Source organism: Cibotium barometz, chromosome 19, assembly GCF_041138505.1.
Source record: "Cibotium barometz isolate CiBa-2024 chromosome 19, ASM4113850v1, whole genome shotgun sequence".
Taxonomy (NCBI): domain Eukaryota; kingdom Viridiplantae; phylum Streptophyta; class Polypodiopsida; order Cyatheales; family Cibotiaceae; genus Cibotium; species Cibotium barometz.
In genome coordinates, this window is record NC_141064.1 from 16,225,702 (window position 1) to 16,247,781 (window position 22,080).

The following is a 22,080-nucleotide window of genomic DNA, read 5'->3' on the forward strand; positions in this document are numbered from 1 at the left end:
AGCCTAGATATTGTACTTCATTGAATCATTAAGCAACAGTCACATCATTCAGTCGTGTACTTCACTCTCTCTCTAAGAGCTTTGTTCTCTCTCCTCTTTCTATCCTTTTGTACACACACACATATGACACGAAGATCTTTCAGTCACCATAGCTGAGCACTATACTTGCAAACTCTAACCCTAGCTTTTTCAACAAGCAGGTTCCAGAAGCCATGACATGGCATCAACAATCGGTAGCTTTACAGTAGCCGGCCATGTTAAGCCTTACAACCGAAGAAAAAATGCACGCTTACACGGGTGGAACATACTCTAGAACTCAACATACCATGAGTCATCCAATGCGAATGCCTTGGAAGTTGGAATCTATTGTTGGAACTCTATTTTTCATACAAGCCGAATCAAGTTTCAAGGTACTTACAAGTCTTTATTCAAACCTTGTTATTCTATTCATTTTTCTCTTCAAATTTGAGCTTTATTGTGATGCATCAAACTTTGCTACTTTTTATTATATTTTATCATCCTCTGCACATTTTTTCTAAAACAGAATTAGTCTAAGGCTATATTTTATCCTTAGCAAATTAAAAGATGCCCAAACCTTAAGTTAACCTTCCAAATCAATTTAAATGTGCTCGTGCATCTAGAATTGACATTTAACAAGAGGAGTAGGGTTGTCTCTTGGATTAGAAAAATCCCTAATTTTTTCAAAATACATTTTTAAATATTAGTCAAAATTCTAGAGAGAGAATAATACACGTGCAAGGTAACCATTGCGTATATTTTTTTCTATGAGAGAAGGGATAAATTGTACCAACTTAGAGAGAATGTGTGGGAAGAGGTCCTAAATACATATGGAAATAACTAAATAGAGATATCAAGGCTAGAAACCAAGGACGTAGAATTGCACATCTGCAAGAAATCAGTTTAGGAAGTCATTCCTAGAGAGTAAGAGAGAAGCAGCAGATTTCAAGAGAGAAGAAGAGAATCTAGAGAGAGAAAGGAAAATGATCCCTTAAGAAAGTAGAATTAAGGCTAAGATTAAGTTAAAATCCTCGGATTAGCTCAAGAGAATCTAGTTGATCCAAAGTATAATTAGATTAAATTCATCTCTCAAGAAAAGAAGAATTTTAGAGAGAAAGTTCCAGATAACCCTTAAATTCAAAAGATTGAAAGCACTACAATCAAGAAAAAGGGTGTATTTTAAAAGTAAGTCTATGATGCCCTGAAAAGGTAAGGATAAGTGACGTTTTGATAGAGAATGACCATCAAGGAGAGGTAACCTTAAGACCCTCAAGAATTGATCAAAGATACTGAGAGGGATTCTCCATGCCTGATAAAGCCAAAATCCAAGAGTTATATCATTGATTTTAAAAGCCTTAATCAAAGAGTTAGAATGACCATCCTTGTATGTAAAAAAACCCTAAGCAGAATTGATTGGATTTGGACTAGGAAATAATCCCCAGAAAGGAAGAATCTTGAAGCGAACTATGAGCCTCATGAGAGATCAATCATTTTTACTAATGTGGTCACTGGAGGACTCAATGGTTCTCGGAGTTTGATTGGAGAATTGTGATGTCTCGTCGAGCTTGCGATAATTTGCAGTCGAGCTTTAGAATAAGATCTTGGGATGTCTTGACTCCAATACTACTTATTTGTTTGGAATACTATATTCATGTGTTGCATATGATTGTTGTGTGAGTGTGTGAAGGTATCACACAGGTTTATGGATTTCCGTATGGATGTCATCCACGGAGGTGCATCACACGAAGGCGGCCGTCCGTGACCTTGACCCCTCTCGGCCAAACGTGGGTGTTCTCCGGGCACGACAAGTGTGAGAACAAGAAGTGAGGACAAGAAGCGACTCCGGAGTGAAACGTGCAAGGTAGTGCGCTAAGTATGTGTGTTGGTACTAGACATACGTGGCTCCCGACGCCGGGTACCTGCTGGAGTGTTCGTGCTTCTAGAATAGGTAATGTCCAATAGAAGCGACTCCTAGGATTATTTGGCACTTGTGTTGAAGTGGATGTGAGACATTGTAAGACTCCTCTGGTCATCATAGTCGTCCAAGAGTGTTCGAGCTCACTGGTGCACACCGTCTTGGTCCAAGAATCATAGCCATGGGGCGAGGAGATTTCTTCGTGGTTTCGCAGTGATCTGCGCCATTTTGTGATGATATATCTCAGATGATTCTCACATTCTCGACATTTATTTGGATTCTTGTATTTAACAGTAAAGAGTATTGCTTCTATTATTACTAAAAAGAAATGTGTAATTGGTGGTGTGTGTGTGTAAACTCTGTACTCAGTTGCGTGTGAGTAATAAAAAAGAGAATTTTGGATTATGGGTGTGTCAGTTCACACCGGCTCCATGGGATTGGACGGGGCTAGAGGCTGATCAGCGTATATGGATCTGGTTGAAGTCATAATGGATGAGAAATGGAAAGCGGGAGGCCAGGTGGACCTGAGATTATGGGTGCTTTCCAAACACGAGACCTAATCTATTTGAAAAACTTAGACACTTGGGAAAAATGGAAATAAGTTTTGGATTTAATTGAGGAGTTAGGACATCGTGTTGAGCCTCCGGGAGCCGCAGATGGGTCCTACTTGTGAGAATTAAGAAGAAGACACACGCTTGGTGCAATCATGTTCATTTCCAAGCGTAAGGTCTATCTCAGATCAGTTATGCGAAAAGCTGCTGGATAGCTGAACATTAGGATATTGATACATTGAGGCACTGAGTGGGATGCTCTACCCTCATATTAGTCTTCCGTTGTAGTTTTATAGAGTTATTGAAGGGTAGGGGTCTCACAGTGAGGATGAAATTTTCTCTGATGGAACAACCTCAGATTGGAAATAATCAACCAGAATAAAGGAAACCCTATGCCAACACTACTAACACATTTAGCTGGTGCTACACCGTTCTACCACCTATTCAACGCTCCATTCTGCCTAATTCCAGGTAAACAATTTTGGCACTCTTCTGAGAGCTTCCTGGAGCAGATAGTGACCAGAAGTTCCACGCTAGAGAGCCAGTGAGGTCGCAAGCCACTGTGCGTAAGCCAGTCAGTGTCCAGCAAAAAACCAGATGGTCACAAAGCAAAATAAGAGGTGGAATGAGAAAGGTGCCAACAGTATGGGTAGTCTTAAGAAAATCAACTCCACCAGTGGTAGCTTTCAAGGCATGAAGTATACACCCTTGCTCACACCAAACAGAATGACCTACGAGTTATCTCAAAGACCATTGGGCTGGCTGGTACAGTACTCCAGATTCTACCAATCAGACCACATTGGTGGATAAGAGCTGAAGGTCAACCACCAATAGATTGCATTTGATGGTATACCTAGATGAATCCATGAACATGCCCAAATTCACCTTATAAGAAAGCGCAATTTATAACCTCATGGTAGTCATCCACAAGACAATAAACCATCAACTCCATCATGTATAGTATGGACTAGATACTACGACATCCCCACTACTGTCATCCATGCCCAATAGTGAGTGTAGAACTTGGTAGCCTAGGGTGGGGCATTCTTCTGGAAGGGTGAAACCAACCGAAGTTGTTCAGAGCTAAACAAGATGCAGAAGAGAAGCACACAGCTGCTATGAGAGGCAGCTCCCAGGACAGAAAAGAGCAGCACAGAAAGCTTGGGCTAGGCAGAGGAAGCACACAGGCTAGGGAAGGACTGTGCACTAGGCCCACTCACAAGTGCACAATTCCAAGGATGGGTGGTTGAGGATGCTGCACAAAACTGCATTCTCATGCATATAGCCCCTGCCGTGTAGCTGAGTGGTTAGGGGGTCGAAGTTTTAACACGGAGGTCATGGTTTTGACCCCACTTGCTGCGGCCAGGATCCGCACATTGAATAAGATGACAGGCTAAATAACTCGAGGTGAAAAAAAAGGAAGGGAGAGATGAAGGGTGCATGACAAGGCAGCAGATGCAAGGGGCAGATGAAGGGTGCATGACAGGGCAGCAGATGCAGGGGGGGCTTTCGGCCCTAATAAGTGTAATTTGATCAAATTCATAGAAAAGCTTGCAAGCACCTGTAGCAAGTAAACACGAAAGCTATAAATAAAACTGCAACAGAGCAACCTTTTTCAAAAAAACATCTTATTGTTTCTTAAGTTGCTAGTTGCACCCCCCATGCTGTTAGCTCAGTCTCATATTGCTGCTTGACTGACTGGACTACGTTGCTGATCAATCTAAATCTGACCAGACTAGCCAGTTAGTTGACCACAACACTGGTCACCATTATTCAATGCTACAGTGGGAGGCTTAAGGGTAGTTTACCACACACTTGCATGCACAGATGCCTTCAGTTATGAATATATACAAACCCAATATAAAAATGTCTTGAGGCAGACCCTTTCAAAGACATTTACACAATCATATGAAATCCAAATGCACAGCATTTCTTGTTCTTGGAGATATAGAATGTGGCAATCAACCTGTGATGTTCCCTTTCTGCCACCTTTGTAATCAGATCCCTTCACTCCATTTCCAGCAAGTGTGAGAACAGTTTCATTGGCAAAGTCAATCTCCCTGTAAATCATCAGGCTACCTGTTAGCCATCCTTACTGGTAAGTCTCACAAATGCCAACTTCAATGACTGAGTCATAAGAAAATGAATTTAACAAGCCTGTACAAAATAAGAGACCACTGCAAACTTCGGTTATTACTATGTACATCTTGTAAAAACTAGTCCTGTTAGGAATACTATAAACACCGTTTTTTCCAAACAAAACATTTTAAAAAAATAGTATCATAGTCGTACCGGGGACCCTGCCAAAGCCCCGTTTCAGTGAAACACTGTTCTCGCTTAGTCCTGCTCTCTATTTTTAGCCACCCCCATCCTTGAATCACATGCTACATTAACTTGGCTTGGCCTCTCTAACCTAAATCCTTTACAGAGTTAGTTTTATCTAGGGATTAAGCAATTCAGCATAGAGATAATGTGAAGGTTCCTGAAGAACAAAGGCACAACGTAGAAAGAGTGGAAGCACCAGCAAATCAAGATTTGCTCTTTATCTTCATCAGAAGTTGGTCCAAAAAAAAGAATTGAAGTTCAAAACCATCTATGAGTGGTAAAACTGGCCTCTAGGAGTGTTGTGTAATTATGATCGGACATCACATGGAAGGAAAGAAGTGGAATACTCCTCACTCCCTACAGGAATGGATGAACTAAAGACCTTAACGAAGAACTGGAGACCTTCGCTGATCTCCTTGTAGATGCCAAGAAGACACACGTGCGCATGTGCACACACACCCCCACAGAGAGAAAGACACGGACACGGATACAGACACAGACATACACAGAGACACACAGACACAGACACACAGACGCAGACACAGAGATACAGACACAGAGACAGAGACAGACACACACACACACACAGTGATAAGAAGCCAACCTTAATGCATGGTTCTCTGTGTCTGCCACATACAGGACATTTTTACTTGGATTATAGGCTACACCCTGCAAACAATTCAAGATATGTTCAGGAACTTTATACAAATCCCATTAACCAAAAGGTTATACTCCCGCACTACACAATTCTTGTCTGGAAATGATATATAGATAGAAAGTTTAGGTTAGTTCAAAAACTTAACAGGGGTAGACTACAATCTTGGTTCCATGAGAATCTTGCATAAAGCTTCAAACATCTGTGATCATGCATGGCAAGAAAATAAAGCACGATAATATCATATTTTCTAGTGTCCACTATGTTCTATGACAAGCCCATCCATGTACAGGAATCTAGTCCTACGAATCAGAACATCAATATGTCACACATACTTGTAATAAGCACCAAAGCATGCCCCAGAGATAGCTCCAGGTTTTTAGAAAAAAAACCTGGTAGGCAGGTCTTCCTACATGTACCACAGTGCTGAATTAATCTCCCCTCTTCATAAATACTAATCTCCCATGTTGAGCTGGCTGTCATTTCAGTAAGAACTAGAATACTTGCTCCTGTTAAAAGCTTCATTTTCCAATCTGTTCGTAGATTTTGAGGCTAACTTGTTTGTGCCATTTAGTTTTATAAGTGGCACCTTCCCAAATGCCAAGTCAGTACTGCATACACCAGAAAAACCCAAAAAGCATGGGAAGTATCTAGTCTGTTCTGACAGCTGCCTTCTACTTATGGCTGATTGCCTAGGTACATCAATGAAGTTCTTTCTAGCAGCTTCGATGTAGAAGGGGGTGCTAGCCTCCACAGAAGTTGTTCTACTGTTGGGGGCATCAACCCTTACGTCTACAATGTAGCACTCCTTCATCCCGTGATGCTTTATGTGAGAAACCCCACAATTGGCAATACTGCACGGTGCTCACAAAGTTGAGCATCAAAAAAAAACTTGAAAAAGGCAAGTTCCCTTACTTGAGGTCTGTTGAAAGCAGCTTCCTCAAACGTTCCATCTCGAAGACCTTCACCACCCACGCCCCCGATTTGTTGTATGAAGTTCCCCTCAAGATCAGTGACTACCTAGATATTTTGGGCAGGTAGAACAAATAAGAGCTTACCTTCAGGTGGTAACAAACCCTTGGAAAGAAGAAAAGTGTGATTCACATTTGAAGTTTGAGCTTACAATTCTGTGATGATTGCTGTCTGAGATGAAGAGTCGTTGGTTGGCAAGGTCTGTTGTAAGTTTGCCTGGAAACTTGAGAGGCGAGGAAACCAGCCGTGTATCTTTGTCTTTCTCTAGAAGCTCAGGAATAGGTCGGTCATCTAAAATCTTCTTGTTTCTATAATACCGAAGAGCGGCACCCACAAAATCATCAAGATCCTGATTTGATCCACAAAAATCAGAATCACATATAGAGGCTTGCTGAAGCAAAAACTTCTTTCGCACTCCCTAAACTGTTTTCATTGCAACTCCAGGTAACACTACATATGCTCATGTTACATCCAATGTTCAAGTTACATAACATATCTTAAAAGATTTGCTTATTTTAAAAAGACAATTGATGAGCAATATTTTGGAAGAAGAGATGGCACACACCTTGCGATGACCTTCCCCGGATAGTACAGCCAGAACTTTCCCCCGAGGACTAACTACTACCAGTGTGGGCCATGAGTTGATACCAAGCTTCCGCCACATCACCATATCACCATCATTCACAACCTGTCACCAGATCCAAAACACAAGCTTTATCAAATATATGTTTTGAAGAAAAAATGCAGAAACTCACAACCCTAATGACCAAAGGTTCAAGAAGTGATATATACCTAGATGAATCCAGGAACATGCCCAAATTCACCTTTTAGGAACGTGCATGTTATATACTCATGGTAGTCAACCCACAAGACTATATAACTATCAACTCCATTATGCATAGTATGGACTAGATACTACGACATCCCCACTAACGTCATCAGTGCCCAATAGTGGGTGTAGAACTCTGTATCAAGATATGCTCACACACGCACTCCACACACACACACACACACACACACACACACATAAGAGCATATATTCACACACAGCGCTCCGTACTGAGTTTCTGTCAAACCTCCGGAGATGCACTGATAGTTTACTTGTATGCTCTCAAGTGAAGATAGTGCTCTTTCTTCTCTCAAACCCTGCCTATCTCTTGCTTCAATGCTTGTGTGAGTGTGTGTGTGTGTGTGAGGGAGGGAGTGAGAGAGAGCAGTGGCTACACTTGTTGAGGCGCTAGTGGTGGCGGCCTTGTTGAGCTACTTTGGCATGCTTCCATTGCAAACGAGATAGAGGTAAGTGAGAGCTGCCTTACTAATGTATTGCATGTTTTCCATGGCATATTGGGTTTGGGTTGGAGTATAGGCTCCTTGAGGCATGCGAGAAGAGCCCCATTGAGTGGCCAAAAGGCCCAATAGGTGCCAAGTGTGGCCCGAATTTTGGAGACACCTAACACACGCCAACTAGGCTACACTGAGAGACTATTTACATATGTTTGAAACAAAAAGGAGGAAGATGATAAATAAAAGCACGAAACTAATCCAAGGTATGTGACATGACAGATATATCTCCTAATAGAAGGAAAGAAAGCTCTTACTGATGCATTTGCTTCTGTGCTATGCTAAATCATTCTCCACGCCCATGTTTAAACTCTGTAGAATCAATTTTTTTTAGCTTGACAACATCTCTCATGTGCTCGGGACTGATCCAGTGGGGTGGTGAGTTTGCATATTGCTTTCTTATGTGTTCTCTATGCATATGTGCATGTGTTGGTGGGTACTTTAGAAGCAGGTAGATCTTGGGGTAACGACACAAGGTTGTCTAAGTTGGTATCAGAGCTAAGGCAGAGCTAAGGCTTGCAATAAAAAGTAGATCTGCACCCATGAGCAGGTCCTCCCCCACACCTTTTGAAGCTGTTTAGGTACCTCCAATCAATGAGAAGCTGTTTAGCTACCTCCAACGAATGATGAAAGATACCATGCATCCTAGCAGTTAAGCTACATTACAAGAGAAGCTGTCTAGCTACCTTTTGATAAATTATGAAAGATACCATGCAACCTAGCAGTAGCATGCAACTTGGGCATACCGGATGTGTCACATTGTATCTCAATACTGCATTGCGGATAGCACTCAGATCTTTCTCATTGTCGAATTTTGCAGAGTGGACACCAATAACTGATAGCTGCATTGAATCTGTGAGCATTAGAAAGTTGAGAAATGGAATCACAAGAAATATATTAAGAGAGCGGTTAGAGCATGCAAGTACTCTTTCTCATACTTGAGAGAATAAAAACACAATATATGTCTAGGTCACACAACCTGCATAATTGTTGTTCAATTAAAAATAAAATAACTCTATAAGACCTTACCGGTTCACCCTTGTACTTTTTTTCTAGATACTCCAAATCCGGCAAAATATGCATGCAGTTAATGCAGCAATATGTCCAAAAATCTAACACCACCACCTTTCCTACCAGATCCTGAAAAATCAGACAAATTACAGAATTTTTGGGGCATATCTATTAAGTGATAGAACTGTTGACACACACAAGCACATCACTTGACTCCATAAAGACACATTGAGAGTTCAGAACAGCGAGGCTAATAAGTGCAAAGGAACAACCTTCTGTAATCTAAGAGGAGTCGTATTTAGCCACTCTAACCGTGGCTGAAATTCCGGTACCTGCTGTCCCCCCCCACTAAATGAATAAAGCAGTCAGTTGCACATACTGTCACAATTCACACATAATAAGATAAACACAGCCAAAAAATTCCAAGTTTTACAGTGTAAAAAACTCAGAAAGATAGCTTTGTTTCACTGCCTGAAATCAGTTGCTAAAACTCTTGAGAAGCCAAACATGAACAGTTGCAGAAAGAAGACTTATGCAAGAATACTTCCTAGATAGAAGTATGAGCAATTTTCATCTGTTGAGCAATTTTGCTCACGAGTGCATTTTGTATTGAATACATGACAGAACACAATGAAATTGAAAAAATCACACGCAAATCCTTAATGAAACACCACATGGACCTACCGAGTCTCCAAATCATTTATGTAACTCATAAATCTTGTGGTGCGATCAGCTTCATCCGCTCCTGCATCATAAACAAAAGAAGAACATTCTTAATGCAATGTGATGCATGTAATAGAAAACTATTCAGTTGTGTTGAAAACCCAACTTCCTGGTACCATAGAAATTTAAGCAACCATCATCAATGATAGTGTTATATAATTTTTTGGTCCGACCAAAGGTAGAGTATGCATCTCATTGTCAGCATCATGTTATTGGCCGTGTGCCTAATGTACAGGGAGAGAGGGTGGCCCTCTAGGGCACCATCACAGATCTTCTACCCCTGGCTGATCATTGGATTGTTGGAGGAGACTTCAATATGGTTGAGCAGCCATTGGACAAAAAGGGTGGCCATGAGGGTAGAACACACCCTTTGGACAGAGCCTCCTGGGAAAGATTTATACTCTTCTTCTATGGCAAGGATTGTTGGACGAAGGATGATTTCCAGAGAAGGCCCAATTCCTTATCTTACTCATGGCATGACCATAGAAGCTGTTGAGATATCGAGCTCGTCTAGTGAGGCGGTGGCCACTGATGACCCACCTGGGGGATAGGCCCCACACTTACACCACTGGCATGGTTGGTGAGATCTTGGGTGATATGCGGCCAGTGGGATGACAGGCTGTGTGACAGCCATTCTAGAGACAGGCATAGTTATAGCGCCAGCTCATTTAGTCGGGTTCACACTAGAGAGAACCCGTGTATGTATTGGTTGAGTACCTTTCATATTATGAGTACTCTTATTCTTGTATATGTTGTGTTGAGTGTTGAGTAGAGAAGAAGAAGATTTCCAGCCTCTCACCTTGTGTGTTCTCTATTAGGGTTTTGTGAGTGTGTGTGTGTGCTTGCAAGAGCTCAAGCTCTCTTCCCCCCTGCATCTTTTCATGGTATCAGAGCCTGGTTCGTGCTAAGGGCTGAGCTGCAAGCAAGAGAACCACAGGAAGCGGTACGAGGGTAAGAGCTGCAACTACTCTTCCCTATTTGTGTTGGTGACTACACCCTTGTCGGGAGCTCTACGGGAGGCACCGGCAACGATCTCTGATTGAGGAGCTTTCTTCGCGGGAGTAAAGCTATAGGGCAACTATACTGTCCTATTGGACCACATTTTCAGGGCCGAAAACGCGTTTCGGGTGCGTCTGGATCTCCGTTTTTCAGAAAGCAGGCGATTTCGAGCACTGCGGGTAAGTCATCGATTCTCTGCAGAACTCTGTTTTAAGAACTGCAGGAAGACAGATTGACTGTGCAGACATTGTGGGTGCTGCAAAGAGGTCTACAGTTGCCATTGGGTGTATGTATGCACATTGAAGTCACTGGTTGTGACATTTGAGAGTACTACAGTACCGCTGTGCAGAAAATACAGCAGTTTGTGCAGAAAAAAACCAGAGTGCAGGTTCTAGTAAAATTGTGTGTTTGGCAAGATGTCAAATGATGGGATAACTCAAATTGTGGCTGAGAAGCTTGATAAGAAAAACTTCCATGCTTGGAGGTTCAGGTTGACGAATTTCCTGATGGGAAAAGGCTATTGGGACTACATAGAAGGTGAGCATGAAGAGGCACCAGAGATACCGGATATAAATCCGACTGCTGCAGATGTGAAAGAGTTTAAAGACTGGAACCAAGGAGCCAGGAAGGTTATGTATTGGCTCTCCATTAGTATACAGGACACCATGATTGGGCACATTCAGGATGCCAAGTCCCCCAAGGAGGCGTGGGACACCTTGGTAAAGCTTTATGAAACAAATACCAAGGCACGTAAGATACAGTTGAAGAATGAACTTCATACTGTGGAGAAAAAGAGCATGTCTATGAATGATTATGCATTGAAGATAAAGAGTATTGTGGAATCCCTTGCATCTATTGGTGTGTCAGTAGATGATGATGATAATAAGGTGGAGGTCTGTCTACGTGGTCTCGGGCCACAATACAAGGCGTTCAAGACGTCTATTCAGACTCGGGAAAACATTCCCAACTTTACAGATTTGGTGTCTATGCTGATTATCGAAGAGAAGAGCTTGGGTGAAGACCAACAGTCTTCACAAAGCAAAAACAGTTCAGAGCAACAGGCCTTCTACACGAGTTCAGGAAGAGGACGAGGTAGAGGAGGCCGTGGACGCGGTCAAGGAGGTGGCCGAACAGGTAATCAGAATTATGGCCAGCAGCAACAACAGTCCCAGAATCAACAACAACAACAACAACACAAAGGTGGAAGAGGCAAATTCAGAGGCAGGGGGAGTCAAAGAGGCCGTGGAAATTGGCAAAGGCAATGTAATGATGCACGTGAATGCTATTATTGTGGTAAGCCTGGACATGTGCAGGCAGAATGTTATAAGAAGCAGGCTGACATGCAAAATGGGAAAGTGCAGCAAAACAACTATGCATCCTCAAGCAGAAATAATGAGGATAATGAAAGGTTGTTTGTTATGCAGCATGTCATAAATGCCATGTCTGAAAATGTTGAAGCAGCACAAAAAGATAATGTATGGTATGTGGATTCAGGCACTTCGAACCACATGACGAGTCATGGGGAGTGGTTCAAGGAGACGAAAAACCCGGAAAGACCAGGTTTTGTGGAAACAGGGGATGACACTGCTCATCCAATTGCCCACGTTGGAGATGTACCATTGTCTATGCAGGATGGCAAAGTGAAGTACCTTGCAGATGTACTTCATGTACCGAACATAACAAAGAATCTGGTTTCAGTTGGCCAGATGATTGAGCAGGGTTTGCAGGTTCGGTTTAACCCTGATGGGTGTTATGTTGAAGATTTCAAAGACAGGTGCAGGTTGGTTGCAAAAGGCAACAGAGTGAGCAGAATGTTTACATTAAATGTAGACATGCCTGAAATGAGTGCTGCGATGATTGCAAATGGTTCAGGAATTGTTGCAGACACAGACATTTAGCATAAAAGGATTGGACATGTAAATGTGCAGAGATTGAAGTCTATGCAGACAAAAGGAATTGTGACAGGACTGCCAAAATTTAAAGTGGAAGGTATGCAGAAAATATGTGAAGCATGCCAATTTGGGAAGCAAACAAAGCATGTGTTTCCACGTAACACATATGTGAGCAGAAATGAAACTAGATGTTGTGCATTCAGATGTATGGGGTCCTACGAAGACCATATCTATGGGAGGCTGCAGGTATTATGTGACTTTCATTGATGACCACACGAGGAAAGTGTGGGTATATTTCATGAAGGAGAAGAGTGAGGTGTTCACTCACTTTCAGAATTTCAGAGTTTTGGTTGAAAAGCAAACAGGGAAATATGTAAAGTGCCTAAGGTCAGATGGAGGGGGAGAGTACTTCTCCAATGAGTTCTTTGAATTTTTAAAGAAGAATGGTATTCGGAGACAGTTTACATGCAGATACACTCCGCAGCAAAATGGAGTTGCTGAGCGGAAAAACAGGCACATTGCTGAGATTGCGCGAGCATTGATGGAAGAGAAGAATATGCCGCATAGCTATTGGGCTGAGGCTGTTTCTACAGCAGTATACATCATGAACAGGACTCCAACTGCAGCCATACATGATGTAACTCCAGAGGAGAGGTTTACTCGCAGAAAACCAGATTTGTCTCATCTGAAAGTCTTTGGATGCATTGCATATGTGCATGTGCCAGATGAGCTGAGAACTAATCTGGATCCAAAAGCTGAAAAATGTGTGTTTATTGGATATTCCCTTGAGCAAAAGGGATACAGGTGTTATAACCCTGCTACACGTGAGTTGAGGGTAAGCAGGGATGTTGTCTTTGATGAGATGAGCAGCTGGTATGCTGCTGGAAAAGAAGCTGTTGGGGCTGATGTGAGTGGAAGTGCGGTTGCACAGAATGCAGGTCAGCAATCACAGTCTTTGAGTGGACCAGGAGAGTCCTCATCTAGTGGGTCTATTGATAGACCATGGAACTGCGTCATAATACCAGCCCTACAAATGTGATTACTACATCACGTAAAGAAAAAGAGAAAGTGATTGAGCCCCTTGGTATGCCTGACATTTCTGCAGGGCATTCTCATGTTGATGGAGAGTCTAGTGGCTCAGATATGAGCCTTGATGAGGAGCTTGGGATCCCAGCTATGAGAACACCTGGTGTAAAGAAGGCTATGGAAGCCATGAATGAGAAGCTGCGAAGATCTGGGAGAGTGAAAAATCCTGTGCAGAGATTTACCTATGATGGTTATGTGGCACATCACTATGCATATATGGCAAAGGTTGTGCAGGTTGTTGAGCCCACATGCATTGATGAGGCTGTTGGAAATGTGTGTTGGGAGAAAGCTATGGATGAGGAGATGGATGCACTATATGGAAATGAGACTTGGGATTTAGTGCAATTGCCTGAAGGCAAGAAAGCCATTGAATGCAAGTGGGTGTACAAAGTAAAACATAACAGTGATGGAAGCATAAACAGGTACAAGGCTAGATTGGTAGCCAAAGGATATGCACAGACATATGGCATTGATTATGAGGAAACTTTCAGCCCAGTTGCCAAGATGGCAACGGTGAGAGTTGTGATAGCAGTGGCTGCGTCAAAGCAATGGTCTTTACATCAGATGGATGTAAAGAATGCATTCTTGCATGGGGATTTGCAAGAAGAGGTGTATATATTGCAGCCACCTGGTTATGAGGATGTGAGTCACCCCGAGCATGTTTGCAGGTTGAAGAAGGCCTTGTATGGCTTAAAACAAGCACCAAGAGCATGGTCTGACAAGATTTCTGAATATCTTGTCACTATTGGCTTTCATGTAGCCAATGCAGATTTCTCATTGTATGTGAGACATGGTGATAGAGGGGTTGTGCTTGTTGTCATATGTAGATGACTTGATCATTACGGGGGACCATGATGCAGAGATCTTTGATGTAAAGATCTTGCTTAGACAGAAGTTGGAGATGAAGGATCTGGGGGAGCTCAGATATTTCTTGGGCATTGAGGTGATTAGTTCACCACATGGTATTGGATTACTGCAGAGACAGTATGGCTTGGACATGTTGTCCAAGTATGGTATGACAGGCTGTAAGCCTATTTCTGTGCCATTGGATCAGAATGGCAAGTTGAGTGCAGATTCAGGAGAGATCTTGGAGGATCCTACTATGTACAGGAGCATAGTAGGAAGTTTGATCTACATGACGATCACCAGACCAGATTTGAGCTATGCTGTTGGGTTGGTGAGTCAGTTTATGCAGGTTCCACGGAAACCGCATTTGGATGCAGTGAGACGCATACTGAGATATGTGAAGTCTACTTTGCATTGTGGACTATTCTATGAGACTGGGACAGAGATATGTGTACATGGGTACACAGATGCTGATTGGGCTGGTAGTATCTCAGATAGAAGATCTACCAGTGGATTCATGTTTTCTTTGGGGAGTGCTGCTGTGACTTCGAGCAGCAAGAAGCAGCCTACGGTTGCTCTGTCGAGTACAGAGGCCGAGTACAGAGGAGCTGCTATGGCAGCATGTGAGGTAGCTTGGTTGAGAAAGCTACTTGCAGATTTGGGTCTATCAGTGGATAGACAAGTTGTCATTTTCTGTGACAACATTAGCAGTATACAGTTGGCCAGGAACCCAGTCTTTCATGCTCGTACGAAGCACATAGAGGTCCACTACCACTTTGTCAGAGAGAAGGTCTTGGCAGGAGACCTTGACCTTGTTTATGTCAGCACAGAGGATCAAGTAGCTGACATCTTCACCAAAGCATTGGGTACAGAGAAGCTCCGCAGATTCAGGGCTTCGCTTGGTGTACATGAGATGGAGTTGAGCTCGAGGGGGAGTGTTGAGATATCGAGCTCGTCTAGTGAGGCGGTGGCCACTGATGACCCACCTGGGGGATAGGCCCCACACTTACACCACTGGCATGGTTGGTGAGATCTTGGGTGATATGCGGCCAGTGGGATGACAGGCTGTGTGACAGCCATTCTAGAGACTGGCATAGTTATAGCGCCAGCTCATTTAGTCGGGTTCACACTATAGAGAACCCGTGTATGTATTGGTTGAGTACCTTTCATATTGTGCGTACTCTTATTCTTGTATATGTTGTGTTGAGTGTTGAGTAGAGAAGAAGAAGATTTCCAGCCTCTCACCTTGTGTGTTCTCTATTAGGGTTTTGTGAGTGTGTGTGTGTGCTTGCAAGAGCTCAAGCTCTCTTCCCCCCTGCATCTTTTCAGAAGCGGGGATGGATGTATCTTTGCACGGTTGGACAGATTTTATGTGGATGACTGGGGCCTAGATAGAGGAGGCTCTATTGCCATCTTGCCAGATACTACCAAATCAGATCATTGCCCGCTTGTCTTGTGCATCAGGGAACTTGGGAGCCAGAAGGGTGTACCGCGTGCTCACATCCCAGACTCTCTCTATCAAGATGTAGAGCCCTCCGAGGAGGTTAGAGAGATTTGGAGGCTTTGTGATCATCCTGACCCACGAGAGAGGCTTGTTTTGGCCCTAGAGAGGACTAGCCAGCACTATCATTCTGTTGCTTTGGCCAAGAAAGAAGAGGCTCTAGACAAGGAGCGAGCGATCAGACGCATGTTGGCTGCGCTTCAGAGGGAACATGAGGAGCATCCTGCGTCCTCTTGGATCCCAGACCTTTTGTCCACTATTAGAGCTGAGTTACAAATGGCCATGGATAGGCGGGCTGAGTTTGCATTTCATGCTAATAGGTGTTTTGGTCACAGATGGGTGGCATATGCAACAAACCATTTTTCTCAGCACATGGACCTATGCACAACAGGGACAGTTTGAGATGCTTGCAAGATTCTCAGGGAGAATTTCATATTGATCCAAATAAGGTGAGGAGTATTGCCTCAGATTTTTGTCAGACCTTGCTCTCTGCAGAGAGCCCACTCTTTGGACAAAGATGCTGCACAACAGCTAGTTTGGGAGAGCATGTCCAGGCTTATTACAAATGATATGTGTGCCTCTTTGGATGCCCTCTTTTCGAAGGATGAGCTGAGACATGCTTTGCATGCCCTCTCGAAAGGCAAATGCCCAGGCGCCTCTCTCCTTCCTTCTTCTTGCAGTTCTGGGATTACATTGGTGATGATATTATTACTACTTTGCACGAGATGTGGAGTTTAGGTATGATGCCCTCTTTTATCATGGAGGGTATTATCCACCTTCTCCCGAAAGGTGGGATAAGACCAATATTAGACAGTGAAGGCCCATTACTTTGGTTGGTTTTGCTTACAAAATTTTAGCGGAAGGCAGTTAGCATGAGGCTTCAGCCATTTCTTCAGAGAGTTATTCATGATACACAGAATGGTTTCCTCCAAGGAAGGAGGATCTTTAATAACATCTTTTCATTCTGGGAAGCTGTGGAGTGGGCTAAATCCAGCCAACAACCCCTTGCCATTCTTTTGCTAGACTTTGAAAAAGCTTATGACAAAGTGGATTGGGACTTCTTGGAAGACATGATGGCATGGATGGGTTTCTCCCAGGAGTGGATCAGAGGGGTCTCATGTATGTATAGGGAGGCCCACGGTACAGTTTTAGCCTGCAGAGGGCATGGTGAGCGCTTTCAGATCTCCCGCTCTGTGAGGCAGGGATGCCCCTTAGCTCCACTACTCTACCTTTAAGTAGCGGAGGCTATGAGCAGGTTTCTTAGAGCTACCCCAAGGGTCTCTGGCCTCAGGCTGCCTCTTCGCACAGAGGACACTACCTCCTGAATGTCATATCTCTACAGAATAAAAGGCACAGTACCCTTATTGTGCATCTAGTATTTTGCAAGATCAACTTCAAGGCATTTTTCTCCACTACATGTTGTGCACAAGATCTAGATTTCTAATGAGTGGCCACAAATTATGGTGGACCTGCCCCATGGGTTAGAACATTCATGAGGCACATTATCGCCTGTAATTAGGTGGCAACATCTTATGGTGGACCCACTCCATGTATAAGAACATTCATGAGGCAGACTCTCGCATGAATGTATTGTTGAGCACCTGTGACCAAAACCCATGTGTTATCATGGTCAAGTGGGCACTCAGAAAGGATCAAAGCCTGGGAAGGTGGGCTATATCTACAGAAAAGAATAGTTGCAAATCATGCATGTCTATTTGACAGATTTTTTCAACCAGCAGTTATCTCCCTACTGGTGGTGTCATGACTGGCTGGTGTCTTTGAAAGTTGTTAATGTTATCCCTGTTAGTTTTTTTTTTAATTCTTCCAATCAATTTGACACCACCGCCATCTCTCTTATAATAAAAACCAAGATATATATAGCATATTGAAATGTCTACTGTTCGATAATAACATATAGCATGATTAACACCAACAAACATGCTAATGAATTATAGAGCCACTCTTGTACCAGTACCGCTTGCTATCGATGGCTGAAACAGACCAAGGAGTGCATTTATAAGGGCCCTTGGGGATGCATATGACATAGCCTGCAACAACAATCCAAGTTTGATGAGTATTGAAAAGTTGGTAAAGGAGGCCACACACAACCTTACATATAGAATGCTGAGTAACAAATTGAGCTTCTAGACACAAGCACATGGAGCATTCAGAGGAAGGCAGAGATTCATGTGGACTGCATTGTCTTTCACATCATTCAGATAAGGACATGAGACACTTTGACAAAGAAAACAATGCCTAATGTGCTACGAGATAACGCCTATGCAAGATACTATGTGGTGAAGTCCATACTGTCCTGGTTGCAAACGCGAGAAAGCATTTACAAGCTACCAACAACAAACACTCAACGACCTGGCAAGTTATCTGGGAAAAAAAATTGTCCACTAGATACCTTCCAATGGGAAAGGGCAACATAAGAGCTTGACAAGGCAACAAAAAGGCTTCCGTACTTCAGTGCATCCCGACGACTCACACTTAATCTGCACGCAACCAGTAAGCATTAACTAGCGGTCAGATATTGTTGAAACCAAGGGGGGATAATGAAAATCAAAAAGACCTAAAGACACTCAAGTCCATTAAATACCAATCCATATCATGAAAAAAATTTATGAGCAATGATACAAAAGCAATGGACATAACATTGACCATCTAGCAGACGACTTACTTTGTACTCCTTTCCTATGATAAAGTTTAAAACTTTTTGCTTGTATTCCTCCAACAGTAACCCCGCCCATATTGCTCCTAAAAGGAATTGACCTTCCTCAAAAATTCAAGCATTACCACTCCATCCCTTACTGAAACTTGTCTTGGCTGCATGCTTGATATTGACATACTGCATGCCCAAATTATGACCCAAACTTCTAGAGAAAAACTTTGAAAAAGGAGGGTGTATTTGCATTTCTTGAAAAGCTGTCCTAAAAAGTCTCACATCATAGGGAAGAAAATAAGGACTTAGCCAACCCTTTACTGTCCTAAAAAGTCTCACATCATAGGGAAGAAAACACAATTTCCAGGCAGAACTTAGCCTCCCAAATTTGGAACATTGATTGCAAATAGAACTGCAGCCTATGACGCAGGAAACAATAGGTTTCAACCTTTAAAATGCCAAAATGTCATTCAACCACCCATAGCGGGGGAACGAAAGGAACAGCCAGAAACAGCCTTCACTGCAAAATGGCAAAAGAATCTACAAAATGACCATGGCTGTTGCAGAGCAGGCATAGCATGCTGCATTGCCCTTCTGTAACGGCAGCCTGCCCTATTGCATATGTTGTTTCCCCCTACCCAACTAGACATATTTTTCCTCTACACATGTGCGCTACAACTGGTGAGTCTGCCCCCCCTGACCTTGGAAAATTTTTGAGGTTTCAACTTATACCTCTATTTGCAATGCCTTCAACTTTGATTTAGTCTTGTTAGTAACAGTGCATGTTGCCACAAATGTTTTAATTCTAATAATTTTTCCTGTGATAATATCTACTTTCAATGGCCCATAATTTCCTCGTCCTAGTTTTGTTGCCATTTTTTTGTTTCCAAGGCACCAACTGCTTTGGTTCTTACTCCATGTACTGTAACTACAGACCAAAGTTTCCTTAGCCTTTGATCTTGCCATAAAAAGAACCTGGAGCGTCCCTAAACTTTGCAACATTTTAATTTTGAAGTCCAGCATCATGACCCCACATGCCTTTTTCCTGGCAGAACAGTGGCTTCCCGTATGAATTGGAGCCTCCTAAGCCCAGTATCTTTGCCATCAAACTGTGATAAGCTAACGGCAACCTCACAGTTTGCTCACTGGAAACGGCACCATAAAGAGAAACTTGCTTTTCCTTCACACACAGACAAGTACAAACTCAAATCAATTATCAGCTGGAAGGACACAAACAAGGTCCAGATGGTTTTATCTTCACATAGGCCATGCTTGATCATGTTTTGGGATATAGGTACTAATTGCTTGGAAACAGGGTCAATCTCAAGGCTTCAAACTTGTTACAAGTCTTGAGTTCTAGTTAAGCAAGAAAATGATATCGCATCATTAGCTGACACAATACAAGTCGATATACAGAAACTGGATCCATGTACTTCAAATGCACAATTAATAGACTCTATTTAAACCTTTTAAGGAATACTCACCCAGCTGGGAGTGAACCCACTTCATCAAGGCTGACATCAGCTGATGGAAAAGATACAGGGACTTCGGGTTGAGGATCCATTTTTGCACTAGGATATGTTCTCTCTGTCTCATCCTCAACTGCAAGCATGGCTGAAGTGAGTAACAGTTGGGCAATTCAAATATCTTTCCCCCATGCAATTTCTAATGACATCTAGAGGCAACTTTTTAAAAATTGCTATAAGAGATGACTTTATATATTTCCAGGCTTCCAAAATCCACATTTTATTTTGCAACTAGCTTTAGCTCTTGATAGCTTGAAAATCTTTATTCATAGGTTGAATTGTTTGAAAACCTGATAACACTAAGACCTTACAAAAAGCTTATTGAAAACTCTAAGAAAAGATTTGAACTTTGGAAAAGTCTGAAAAAAAGAGAACCAATCAAAGAACACAAAGATGTAATGATCTACTGCTAGACTCTTAATCATACTCATCTATGGAGATGATACTGATCAGGGCAAGGCTAAGTTCCACACATTCTCAGATGAGCTGGCTCCTCTGAATTTTATCCTATACGACCCACTGATGACCTCCAAATGAAGCAAGACACAACAAAAAGCCTCGGTGTATGTACAACTGGCAATTACACAGGAGGCAGAACGAAAAGGGGCATCCTGAAATGAAGAAGCATGGCACAACCAATTCTAGCATAATAAACCATTTACTGACTTCTGTATCTGATTCAAAAAACCATCCTGATCCCTTTTCTGAACAGATCACATACAGAATCTCCTTATAAACTTTATAAGGCTTCATCAGGTGTAACAGTTGATCTCACCAACGGTCAACATAAAACAGTTCAGGAGATGAGTTACACACTATAAAGTCTCATGAAACTACTGCAGATTTTGAGCTCCAGGACTCTCCTTCAGGCACACAAATAATGAGATTTCTCATTCTTTCTCCATTTCTCACACTAATTTAGAGTGCCTCTCTATGACACATGCCCTAAATATCACTGCAGATATGCCTCTATTAGGCTGCAAAAAGCTAACAAGTTTGAAGTGTCACAGCAGTTAGCACGGTAGCTTATACAGTTCCTAAGGTTATTAATACAGCACATCGCTTCGTCAGATGCTCTCTCTAGCATAGAATGACCTTATACATAGCCAGAACTTGGTCGAAAATTTCCATGGGATACATATACATCTAGATAAAACCATGACTTTTTGAAATGACTATTTAAAACCAAGACAAGCTTTAATTTATTAGGCACAGAAAAATAATGAACTACTCATGACATTTCACAGCTAAAGGATAACCTTACTATCAGAGGTAGCTACCTCTTTCTATGTATCTCAAAATAGAAGCAACGACTTCCCTACTAAGACAGCGATTGCTATCCTCCAAGAGGAATTAACAAGTCCCACTACACTGTTCCTCTGTATAAACTGAGAGTGCATTTATCTTAAAAGAAGATCCCCTTGTTGCAGGCATGCCAAACAAAAAGAATGACCTGAACTTGCATATCTGCTGCCCACATCTTTGAAGAAGAAAATACTGAGATAATAACACAAGATGAACCTCAGCATTATCCCCATTAAAATCAACTAAAGAGAGGAGGTATCTGTATATTTAGTTCATGGTCAATAAGTTGAAGAGCTACTTCAAGAACATAACAAGCATAGATCAATATCCTACAATACAATAAGAGCAGTGTATGAAACAAACCAGACCAAAGAAATCATTGTCCAGAAGATGAGCACACCTAAAGACTCATTTACTGCCATTGAGAAGCTTACTCAAAATAATACTGCCATGGGAGTAGCACAGCATGTGCAGTATGCATGAACACAAGTTCCTAACCTCATATACGCTCTATAAAAGCATCAGCAGCAAACAATGGAGGATCACAAGAGTTTCACAGAACCTGAACACCATTAACATAGTTGCTATTCAAGTCTGCGATTAGTCCTACATGACGTGAGTCAGTCCAATTATTCCTTTGAGATGGAATGGATACCACTTCTCGTACAAGACTGATGCACTCAAGTTATGCAGGTCAATCTATATGATCAATCCAGTAAAAAATTGTCAAAATACAGTTACTCCTGATC

At 42.3% G+C, this 22,080-nt stretch overlaps 1 protein-coding gene across 2 annotated transcripts in view; it reads right to left on the minus strand.

The window, feature by feature from the left end:
* Nucleotides 1-22,080, minus strand: part of LOC147628268 (haloacid dehalogenase-like hydrolase family protein) — a 72,779-nt gene that overhangs the window by 16,205 nt on the left and 34,494 nt on the right. Inside the window, exons 8-19 of one of the 2 annotated variants that reach the window (XM_086813339.1) lie at nt 19,985-20,102; nt 18,246-18,333; nt 17,811-17,883; nt 9,473-9,533; nt 9,061-9,136; nt 8,807-8,917; nt 8,524-8,619; nt 7,002-7,124; nt 6,588-6,785; nt 6,380-6,484; nt 5,414-5,478; nt 4,451-4,544 (exon numbers count right to left, since the gene is read on the minus strand). In XM_086813339.1, the coding sequence (XP_086669465.1) occupies nt 4,451-4,544; nt 5,414-5,478; nt 6,380-6,484; nt 6,588-6,785; nt 7,002-7,124; nt 8,524-8,619; nt 8,807-8,917; nt 9,061-9,136; nt 9,473-9,533; nt 17,811-17,883; nt 18,246-18,333; nt 19,985-20,102 (1,208 nt within the window). Of the gene's footprint in view, nt 1-4,450; nt 4,545-5,413; nt 5,479-6,379; nt 6,485-6,587; nt 6,786-7,001; nt 7,125-8,523; nt 8,620-8,806; nt 8,918-9,060; nt 9,137-9,472; nt 9,534-17,804; nt 17,884-18,245; nt 18,334-19,984; nt 20,103-22,080 lie in introns of both variants that reach the window. The other variant, XM_086813338.1, reaches the window with a different exon arrangement.